General features: G+C 35.4%; 3 protein-coding genes across 4 annotated transcripts in view; 1 reads left to right on the plus strand and 2 right to left on the minus strand.

The window, feature by feature from the left end:
* The first annotated feature begins 2,238 nt into the window (after nt 1-2,238).
* LOC105131091 (proliferating cell nuclear antigen) lies at nt 2,239-4,227 on the plus strand. The gene is made up of 4 exons (XM_011033887.1): nt 2,239-2,663; nt 3,273-3,425; nt 3,523-3,620; nt 3,751-4,227. The coding sequence occupies exons 1-4, from the start codon at nt 2,345-2,347 to the stop codon at nt 3,973-3,975; spliced, it is 795 nt and encodes a 264-aa protein (XP_011032189.1). The 5' UTR covers nt 2,239-2,344; the 3' UTR covers nt 3,976-4,227.
* Nucleotides 4,117-7,131, minus strand: LOC105131090 (probable sugar phosphate/phosphate translocator At5g05820). Its single transcript, XM_011033886.1, has 4 exons — nt 6,324-7,131; nt 5,657-5,760; nt 5,316-5,544; nt 4,117-4,813 (listed from the first exon to the last, which is right to left on the minus strand). The coding sequence occupies exons 1-4, from the start codon at nt 6,753-6,755 to the stop codon at nt 4,661-4,663; spliced, it is 918 nt and encodes a 305-aa protein (XP_011032188.1). The 5' UTR covers nt 6,756-7,131; the 3' UTR covers nt 4,117-4,660.
* A 1,685-nt stretch (nt 7,132-8,816) lies between these two features.
* Nucleotides 8,817-11,583, minus strand: part of LOC105131092 (cytosolic enolase 3-like) — a 6,367-nt gene continuing 3,600 nt past the window's right edge. The window contains exons 7-13 of one of the 2 annotated variants that reach the window (XM_011033889.1): nt 11,382-11,458; nt 11,003-11,106; nt 10,616-10,714; nt 10,449-10,534; nt 10,290-10,376; nt 9,811-10,008; nt 8,817-9,255 (exon numbers count right to left, since the gene is read on the minus strand). In XM_011033889.1, the coding sequence (XP_011032191.1) occupies nt 9,187-9,255; nt 9,811-10,008; nt 10,290-10,376; nt 10,449-10,534; nt 10,616-10,714; nt 11,003-11,106; nt 11,382-11,458 (720 nt within the window). In that variant the 3' untranslated portion in view covers nt 8,817-9,186. Of the gene's footprint in view, nt 9,256-9,810; nt 10,009-10,289; nt 10,535-10,615; nt 10,715-11,002; nt 11,107-11,381; nt 11,459-11,583 lie in introns of both variants that reach the window. The other variant, XM_011033888.1, reaches the window with a different exon arrangement.

Below are 11,583 nucleotides of genomic sequence, written 5' to 3' on the forward strand. Positions count from 1 at the left end.
ACGCCTAATAAAAAAAAAGTGAATCCAAGCAAGAACATCAAGTGATGCAGTCACTTGAATTGTCAATTGTTAAATCCTGAGTTACTAGAATTCCTCTCTTGTTATTATTATTATCATTATTTTTTTATCTAAGTCAGCATATCCTTTTCAAGTTTAAGTTAAACAAGTACGTAGTTTTCTTTAATTTTAAAAGCTTTGACATTAGACTCCAAGTATGTTTTGTTCTGCTGGAATATGGAAGCAACTTCAGATTTCATACCACTGGGAATGGAGCCAGTTCCTGGAATCCACTTTTTTAAAATGAGTTTGACTATAAATAATGTTATTTGGTCTCATACTCACTTTCTTAATTCCCTTAAGTTTTACACCATTTATATAGAGTGAGTAGAGTTTGGAAGTGCCAAATATATATATAAAGAGAGCAGCAAATACATGAGAAACATCAATAGCTGGAGGTATTGTTTCCTTATTATTAAAACTTACGATTCTATTATAAACATATTTATTCCGCATCAAAGAATCGTTAATTAAGTTTTTCAGTTACGGCTATGGACAGTGAAGACATGACAGATTGATAGATGCCAAATGTTTGCTTGTTTGCCAGAATTGAAAGCAAGTGCATGAAGGACACTTGCTACATCAATGGGAAAACCAAGACACACACTGCTAAAAACCCGCACTAAGACCAGGTAGGACACGAGTAAAAACATTGTCCATGAACCCTAGAATTAGCAAAATTGTCGGCATTTGTATAAAGAGATCAGAGTATCACTAAGCAATTATATTGCCATGACAATAAAAACTAAAATATAAGGCAAGTGCAACTTATGAGTATAAAGACCATGATTATCACTTGATCATGATTGGCTAGCTCAGGATTTATAATAGCATTTCTTGATGTGAAAACTACATGAACTCATGATTATTTTATTATTAAAACTTTAGTATTATATTAAAAAACTTTTATAATTCAACAATTAAAACTATTAGGCAACATATAATTTATATAACTGCCGATCATAATATATTTTATGGTTATAAATAGGGTTTTAAAGATATATCTTGTGTTTTTTCATGTTTGTGGTTTTAAAAAGTTAGGCTCACTTTTCAGTCACCGAACATGATCGGAGTTTGTTTCAGGGCGGTGATCGGAATTTGTTTCAGGCAAATAACGCGTTCCTTGCCTGGACTAAAAATGCATTGTCTGCAAACTTGAACAAAACAAAAAATTGTATTTGACGTGGGTTCTAGAGCCCAAGCTCACGAGTTTGGAATTGAAGGCCTAGGCACACGCTTGGACTATATTCTCTAAGCCCTCTTTTTTTTTTAAGAAAAAAGTTTAAAATAAATGTATATTTATATAGATAAGTAAAATAATATTTAAGACATTATTATACTATGCCTTTTAAGATAATATTTAATTTTTTATAGTTATATTATATTATATTATATATATATATATGAACTAATATATACAAGGTCTTAAAAAAAATTGCAGTCAATGAGAATAAAATATATATTTTATATTTTATTAATTTTTATATTATTTCCTTGAGTTAATTATTAATTTATTTTTAATAGAGTCTCATAAAATTAATAGAAATTTTTTTTATTTTTAGTTTAAACTTGCTTTACAAATTATAATATATTTTTATTTGGAAAACCATGATTTTATAGAATAAAATAAAAACAATGACCTTTTTTTTGTATAAGTAAATTCATTTTTTCCCACTTGAATTTTATTTTATCAGGAGATTTATTTCAATTTCTTCCCTGTTCAAATAACCATCTTTTAATAATAAAAAAATCATTATTGTTTAATTGATTGACCAATGCTTAGATTAGTCATTCTTATTTTGAAATTTAAAAAATTAGTTATTTAATTAATTGACCAATGTTGACCGCACTTAAACATCATTACTGGAAATCTTATAAAATCACATCCTAAAAATTTAAAACATAAAAATTAATAAATCTCCATCCACATGAGAATACATACATATATATATATAATTTCATGGTCGGGTCACTCGTGTTACCCGTGGAGTGAATATCATGTAAAATTTCAAGTTATCTATAGCTTTATTGTGATATCTCCCTCTGTCTAATGGGCCTACGTGGAAACAGTACTGGGCTTCTGCACCTTCTCATTTCCCAATAAATATTCCGTGGCGGGAATTATGCTGCCCCATATCCAAAAGCCCCGCCAACACTCCCTTCCCTACCATTTTAATTTAAAAACCCCTCACTCCCCTTCAAATTCCCTCTCATTTTCCCTCTCTCTCCCCTTCTCTCTCGCAGTACAAACCCTAACCCTAACCCTAAATTGCACCAGGAAGGAAAGATGTTGGAGCTGAGGCTGGTACAGGGATCTCTTCTTAAGAAGGTCTTAGAGTCCATCAAGGATCTGGTCAACGATGCAAATTTTGACTTCTCGTCCTCTGGGTTCTCTCTCCAGTCCATGGATTCCAGCCACGTTGCCCTGGTGGCTTTACTCCTCAAATCGGAGGGTTTTGAGCACTACCGCTGCGACCGTAACACGTCAATGGGCATGAATCTCGGTAACATGTCTAAGATGTTAAAGTGCGCTGGTAATGATGACATCATCACCATCAAAGGCGACGATGGGAGTGATACTGTCACTTTCATGTTTGAAAGTCCCAGTAAGTTATCTTCTTTTTCTTTGATTCGGATTTGATTTTGCGGTGGACTTTTTTGGGGAGTTAGGGTTTAATTGCCTTTTTAGGTTTACTTTCGATGGGCCAGGGCTTTTTGGTTCAGGGGATTTTTTGTATAATTCTTTGATATTACTTGATTATTATATGCTATTGTTAAAAGAACATGATCTGTCCGGTTGCTGGAAAAATGACGGTGCGTGAATGGAAAACTAATTTTGAATATCTTCAGAAATTTGATTTTTAAATTAAGGTCTTAATTGATAGGTGTTTGATTATGCTTTTGCTTGGTTTATCCGCCAAGGAAATAAGATAAAATTGCATTTTAAATATAAAATTAAATTTATTTTGGCCTAGATTTCTAAAATATTTGAAGAATATAGTTGGGTTTTGAGCATTTGTTTTTATATGAGGTTCTATCGGGTGCTTGGGCTCCATCTGCTGTAGCTTTCACAGCTTTATTTCATTCAATTTCAAAATATGAGCAACTATTCTTTATTGTGTTTGGACATAGTATAAATAAACCATTGTAATTGTTTGCTGTTAATTTTGACTGATTTGTTTGTTTTTTGTTTCTCTTTTTGCAATGAACAACAGCACAGGACAAAATTGCTGATTTTGAGATGAAGCTGATGGACATTGATAGTGAGCACCTTGGAATTCCAGAGGCAGAATACCATGCTATTGTTAAGATGCCTTCAGCTGAGTTTGCTAGGATTTGTAAAGACCTTGCTAGCATTGGTGATACAGGTACTGTTAAAAAGGTTTTCTCATTATGTCTACGTGCTTGTTTTGCTTTATTCGTGTATTGTTATGAAAACATGATGGTTCTGGTATGTGAATGTAGTTGTGATCTCTGTGACAAAGGAGGGTGTTAAGTTTTCCACAAGAGGTGATATTGGAACTGCAAATATCGTCCTGAGGCAGAATACCACTGTCGACAAGGTATGTCATCACTTATCAGTACAGATATCACTGGGATATTTGTTCAGCACACTCTATTCTGTTCTGTCTTGTATGCATTGCAACAATATCATTTCATGGATTTGCTTAAAGGTGGGTTGTGATTTTACAGCCAGAAGATGCAACAGTCATTGAGATGAATGAGCCAGTGTCGATGACATTTGCACTGAGGTACATGAACTCCTTCACCAAGGCAACCCCACTGTCAAACACGGTTACAATCAGCATGTCTCCAGACCTGCCTGTTGTGGTTGAGTACAAGATTGCTGAAATGGGCTATGTCAGATTCTACCTGGCTCCCAAGATGGAAGAGGATGAGCCTGAACCCGGAGCTTAACTATTATTTATCTCCTTTACCTAAATCACTTTTGTAAATTCGGAAATCGTTTTCAGGATGCTTATCATTTCCTTCAGTGGCTTTCATGCAGGAAGCCAGTCCCTCTGTAGTTATTATTTTTCTTTTTAGCTTCCTTTAATGATGACTGCTGAGATTTTAAGATGTACGTGATAAGCAGGACTCAACATTTTCCCTTGGAGGTTTTTTATTGGTCTGTTCGTCTTTGTGCCTCGGAAAGAACTGTTTTATGTTTCTTCTATTTTTAAGATGCCTCGATACCATGACATTGAGGATGGGAGTCCTGTGGTTTCGATTTCCTGGGATACATAAAAAAATAGCTTGTTATCTGTTTGAAGTTTGTCACCGTGAAGATGAAGTCTCACACCAAATGAGCAGAGAACTGCAAATGGTGCTGCTGTTGACCAGGAAACTGAAAAAATAATCATAATTTTTTACCAAAAAATAGAAAAATAAGATCAATCAAGATTTTCTGCCACTCCCCAGATAAGGTATGACCTTGCACCGAAGGGGCGTCTCTGCTTTCTCTGAGTATCTCTTCTTGATATAGCATCTGCTGCACAAACTTGCTTCGATCTCGGTCAACAAAATTTGCTGCTGCTGCGTGCTGATAAATAAATTATCATAAAATAGATAGAATCGATATTTGAACGCACTGCATGATGTGTCAATCGTTCCTGCTCCTTTTCTTGGCTTCATTGTAGAGAACAACCCCAGCCACAGTGATGCTGTATCCAAAGATCCCAGTCACCGAAACAGGATTCCGGAATATCAAAATTGAAATAACCACTGCAACAGCTCCCTTTGCATTTCCCAGGACCTAGAAAGACAGCTCATGAATCTTAATCTGAATTTAGAGATTACCCTGAATAATGCAAATAAAATCACAACTAATGCCCCAAACTCTATCAAGGAAAAAGATTGATTCTTCAATGTACATGACAAGCAAAGCTTTGATATAGAAAAGGGTCATTGATGTGTGGTGACTTGTGAGGAACACCACAAAGGCTGGATATTTGCAGTCCGCCAGATTAAAACTTGTGATAATAGATGCAGTGCAACTGCAGATTTTGCAGAGGCCATTTCAAAATGAAACCTAGCTTGGACAGTCCTAAATGGTCATGGTTCATTAGGAGCAAACCCTACTGCACACGAGGGTCTCAATTTGATAACGTGCTAGATGATGGATACCGCGATTACAAGTTTTTGAAACAATGTATTTGTATAGAGTAAAGGAATGGTTATATCAGAAGTCAGATGCCCAACTTATAAAAAGTATAACATTATTAAGAGGGCAGGCAAGGAAGAGTCGCCGAAGATACCTGGAGTGTCAAAGCACTGGTATGTTTAGTGACCAAGAAGTTGGTCAAGTTCACAAGATATGCTAGAGAAGAATTGAAGATCAGATAGAATATGAATTTCTTATCATCCCTTGCTAGGGAAATTGTGATTCCAACCACATCTCCCTCCATAAAATAAGCAGCAGGAACAAGGACTGCAACTGCTACCGGAGCCATATACATCAAGAGGTTCATAGAATGGAGTCTTTCCCTGGTAACACAGTGAGATTATCAAATCTTGTCCATTCAAACCCTGATATTAGAACAAGAACATAGAGAGCAGGTTCAAATTTTGAGTTGCAAAATGCAGAGGCATTCATTACCCTTCAGAGGATAGCAAAATCCCTTGAACCACAGTCTTGAGTGCACGTGCCGCCGTAGCACCGATACACATTAAAAACCCGAAAAGATTAAAACTCGGCTCCCCCTTCAGTCAAGTAATGAGAAAAACAAATGAGATCGAATCTGTTAATGATTTTTTCATCAGCAAAGGAAAAATAGAGAATTAACACATCAAAGAATTATCTAAAACAATCAAAGAGGTTCCTCAAAAACCTGTTCTAGTAGCATTATAGCTAAAGATTAACACCTAAAGAGAAGTAACATAAACAGTAATTGTCAAATTCAGCGCGGTATAGAACCTCTGCAAGAGATTGAATTAAACTCGTTGCAACATGCAATGCCACCAGCTTGCTCTTTCCATTGTAAGAATCCAACAATTTTCAATAACCAACAACGATCTCAATGACAATGACACCTAAGAAGTTCTACCAAAAACATTCAAACGGCTATCTTTAAGCAATAAGTTGTTAAAAAATTATTAACAAGAGAACCAACTGTATGAGCAAAAAGCAAAAATATACAACAACAAAAACAACCAAGCCTCGATCCCAAGCTTGCTGGGATCGGCTATATGGATCCTTTGGATCCATTCCGAGCGATCATACACCAAAACAACAAAAATATAAGAAAGAAGAAAAAAGTTCTCACCCCACTAGCAATGACACAACCAGCAACAACAGGAACGAGAGAAACATAAGTAAGCCAACCTTCCCTTCCAAGTGTCATCAAATATGCAAACACTGCAGTGAAAAATGGGGTGGTGGCCCCAATAGCCTGATTAAACGATACTGGAAGATATCGAAGAGATATATTTCCAGCCACCACAGAGGAACAAAAAATGATCCCAAGAGCAGAGATCTTCAAAAACTGTGATTTTGACCTCATGGTCTGCAAAGGCACAATCTTGAGCCACGAAATTGCAATATAACTAAACATTGAACATGCCATCATATGACACAGAGTGAGAAATATGGGGTACTTGAATCCATAGTTGCTAAGTAAATATTTGTTTAATAGCAAAACTCCTATATTTGAGGAGTACCATGATGCAATCAGCCCGAGGCTAAATAGACGACTCATTGTTTGGGGGTTACTTCTTAGAAATTGATAAAAGGGTAGGAGGAAAAACTCTGAAAAAACGAGTTGGGCTATCTATTTTTGTTTTCATGGACCTTGTTCATGGTTTGAACGAAATAAACATGGAGAAAATACGAAGAAAAGGAAGACTGAAGATATAGCTAGAGGAGAGGTAATGTGATAGAGAAACGAAAATTCTGTTTGGTTGGAGAGAAAGTGGGAATGGTTTTTGTAAATCAAGAGAGAAGATTTATTACCAGGTTTACATGAATTCTCTTAAATATAGGGGTTGAAGATTGATTGTAAGAAGGCTTTGAAGTTTTTGAGGAGTCAAAGTTGGAGAAAGGTTTCCTTTTCTGTTTTGTTTGGTTGGCTGAAAAAGTTAGTGATGCAGGAGATTTTTTAGGAAATTAAATATTGTATTTAGTAATTTTATTTTTCTTAATTAATTTAGAAATCTCTATATTAATTCCATTGTATAATTAATTCATTTTATAAAATTAGATATTGTTCTTAATAATTTTTTTTTTTCATTTAGTTTAGAAATTCCTAAACCAACTCTAAATTATTTATAATAATATTTTTCCTTTCCAAAGACTAGTCCATCTGGTATTTAGTAGACTTTAATATTTTGAGATTTAATAAGAATTATGAGAGATTATTTAGGATATCCAGGTACGGAAATTTTTGAAAAAAAAAACCCAATATTAATAAAGATAATATTTGATTTCTTAAACTAGAGTTAATATAAGTATTCATAAATTAAATAAGAAATAAATATTAAAGATAATGTTTATTTTCCTGAAAAATAAAAATGGTCCTGAATCCGCTAGAAAAATGTTCTCAGGTTTCGCTATGAGAGTAACGGGTTATTATATTGTCGTTTTGTGTACTTTTGTCCACCCAGGGCTAGGGCTAGTGTCAAGGGGTTAGACTTGAGAAACCCTTTTCAGCTTCAGGGTTGGGCTGGCACTTGATTTGTAATATGTATGGTGATCCGGAAATTTTGCTCTCTCTCTATTTAATCATTTTAAATGAATGGAATTTGCTTTCTTTACGATCTAAATTATGAATGGTTGAATAAAAAGAATGTGATATTTATGATTTTTGAGATTTCATGGCTATAGCTTGCATGGCTAGCTCTACCCTTTTGGAGATAATTTTTTGAAAATTTATACATATAATCAGAACTAATGCTTATTTCTGCAACTTTTCTGTCATTGATCGATTTCCGAGTTGGTTTTAGTTAGGTTCTCTTAATTTACAGTAATTATTTTTCTTAGAATCATTTTATATTTTTAGGTTGGTTTTGCCATCAAAACTAATTTCTTTTCTTATTTTAATAAAATAAAAATTCCATGTATATTAGATTTAGGAGAATCATGAGATTTCACCAACACCACCCCCACCACCACCCCGGCACAAAAATAAAAAAGCCAAGTGGATGGGCAGCGGAGCTGGCTCTGGCACTTCTTCGAGGATCTCATTAGCGGTTCCGTTGATATTTGCTGGATCTTACGATTCAACATTTCCTCGTTCCCTGACCATTATAAGATTGAAGGTCTGTCTTTTTCAGACGCGTGGAGTGTACAAAGCCAAAGAATTAGAGGTTTAAGGATCATAAAATAAAAAATCTAGCAAACGTAAGGTGTCAATTGGTCGATCAAAGCAAGTACTGTATTTAACAAAACGCACATCGTTGTCTTTCACTTCATGGAGCAAGCAAGTTTATATATTCTCACGGAAATGGCAATCAATCAATAATAATAATAAAAAAAAGGTTCCAGTGTCGTTTCGGTTCACATGTTAAATGCAATAGGGGCTGTTTCCCTCCTAACAATGATCCATTAGTTTCTTTCTTTCAGATGATATCGAGTTTTTAGCAGCATGCCACCATATCGCACTCAAAACATCATAAAGAAGCTAACACAATTTTTTCCCAAACTTTTGAGCGCCAACCATAAATTTCCTGGCTACTGGTATCGGATCAAAACATACAGCAGAAGATAATGGAAACGCACATGAGGACATGCTAGCCACAAAAGCCATTTAGGTTACCAATGGTAGGAAATGAACTGGAACAAGTCAAAGGATTGAAAAGCTTTAAGATCTGCATAATCCGTAACACACAAACAGTAGCTAAAGAACTAAAAAGATAAAGGGATTTTGCACTACAGATCAGGAATGAATTTTCCCTTTACAGTTACCTAAAAACAAGGTCTGTAACAGAACTTTGGCTGACTCAACTAAGTTTTCTGAAAGCACCTTCATGTTCTCCAAAAAAATAGGGTGGGGGCACACTCACACGAAGCCAAAAGAAAGACTTACAACATTGCTCCAGAATGCCACTTGCTCAATACAAAGGGAGTTTTACTTTTGATGCCTCAAACTTAGATCATAAAGGACTGCAGGATGAAAAGCTTTGAAGGACTGATCAGGTTGCTCTCCAATCTTCACCTGCATAAACTGCTTGATCACCCAGTTCTTCCTCAATCCGAAGCAACTGCAAGAAAGTTATGTATATTAGGTTCATATCAACCTTGATAGCCATTCAACTTGTAAGCCTTTACAGATTAATAAAAAAAGTCTCAGTTTCTTATCACATATGATTGCAATGAAGGGAAGTTCATGCATATCATTAACAGATAAATAGGTCTGTGATTTTCTTCTTGGAGACTAGATTTAATAAAAGGGTATGAAAGATTAACAACTTAAAAAAAATAATGATATAAAAAAAAACTAGTAGCATTGTTCATTAGCATGAAGATACAAAAAAAGAAAGAACAACAGGAAAATCTGTTACCACGATAGTGAATAAAGCTTTCACTAGAATGGTTAGGAGTTATTCCTTTCTTCCTACTCTTCCCAAACTTGAAGTTTGTCTTGCCCAAGGATCATAATGGTAGTCACTATCAATCTTACAGGCATGGAGGTTCATGGTAAAAGTTTTTCATTTCTTCATACTTATAGGAGCACTAGCTAGCAATCAGGCTCTCTCTCATCCCCACCCACCCAGCACAAACACAAGAAAAACTGGGTAACAATAAAGAAAGTGAACCTGGTTGTATTTTGCTAGTCGCTCTCCCCTGCAAGGAGCGCCTGTTTTGATCTGACCCATGGCAAGGCCAACAGATAAATCAGCTATAAAAGAATCTTCTGTTTCTCCACTTCTATGAGATACCACCACACCCCAGTGGGCATCCTTTGCCAGCTTCACCACTTCAAGGGCTTCTGTTACTGTCCCAATCTGATTTACCTAATTTAAGCCATGGTAATTAGATTATAAAATATGCCAAAGCCACTGACAGATCACCATAATATCACGTATAAATATCACATACATGTGATATTGGAAAAATATATTCTACTTTGCAATAAATGTAGCATGCTGGATCAATTGCCTAATCTTCATTGAAGGTTTTTTATGTGATGCAATACAGAAATCCACCATTATTAACATTAGAAAAACAATTCAAGAAAAAGAAAAGGCTAAGCAAAAATTTATCAAGAAGAATTCATCTGATGCTAACTATATACCTTGAGAAGAAGTGCAGTGCAACTGGACTCATGTATTGCTCTTTCAATACGTTTGTGATTTGACATCAATAAGTTATCCCCTACAACCTGAGAACAAATCCTTTTACAGCTCCTCGTATGTATGTAAACAAAAGATAAACCCAAATTTAATGAACATACCTGACAAAGTCCAAGGTCAGAGAAACGCTTGACATGTTCCCAATCCTCCTTATCAAATGGATCTTCAATCGAAACAATTGGGTACGCTGAGGCCCAAGAAAAGTACACATCAAATATTGAAAAATTTATGGCAGCAAAGAAGTCTTAGAATGCATCCATATATATACCAGCACATAGTTCTTCGTACATCTTAATCATATCATCTCCTGACTTGAAATTCTGCCCAGATTTATTTTGGAATTTGTAGTCCAAATCATACTTGGTACCTACATTGGGTCGAAGCGAAAAGACAGGATCAGTTGTTGAAAGCAAGCAGTCCCCGTACACAAAAGAAAATCCTCGGTTTCCGGGCCATAAGTTAGAAATGAGGCAGAACCCGTAGATAGGCCGCATAATACAGTAGAAGAGTTAACATTTCCCCAGAAATTTCTCTAACTACGCACAGGACCATGATCTCAAAAACAGTTCTTGACCATTGACTAACTTCTTTATTTTCTTTATGACAAGTCACATACCATAATAATATGACTATTGTGCAGAAAAAAGCAGATTACCTATGCAAAAGGTGGTAGCAGCGACATCAATGGCCATCTTAATTTTCTCACTGTACCCTGTTCTGCTGATAGCCTCTTTAACAAGATTCAATCCTTCTTGAACACTGCCAATGGATATAATCAAATAAGAACCCCATATGAGTTTTGAACATACATTGCTCTCCTTTAGGGGGGCAGACAGCAGATTGTAACTATCCTGGAGAAAAGATATGGTAGCTTTTTATGATTTACGCATGCACTGTACTTTTCCTTGATCTATTTTCTTTTTCCAATCATTCTTATTCTCAGAAATTTATTTTCAGAGGCTGATTTGCAGACTGGGAGTTGTCACAACATTTTCAAAGACAGGATTATCAAGCATCAAATAAGAAAAACTTGCCTGGATAAGTTTGGAGAAAAACCACCATCTTCACCAACATTGCATCCTTGTTCACCATATTTTTCTTTTATAACAGCCTGTTCTATTTAATGTCAGAAATTGCAATCAGTGAGTGAGTGGAGGCAATGTACATTCTCATTAACAGTTGCAAGATTGCTAGATCAGCAAAAACACTTATAGCACGAACAACTAAGACAGCAGG

This window comes from Populus euphratica, unplaced genomic scaffold, assembly GCF_000495115.2.
Source record: "Populus euphratica unplaced genomic scaffold, PopEup_1.0 scaffold76.1, whole genome shotgun sequence".
In the NCBI taxonomy this organism is placed as follows: domain Eukaryota; kingdom Viridiplantae; phylum Streptophyta; class Magnoliopsida; order Malpighiales; family Salicaceae; genus Populus; species Populus euphratica.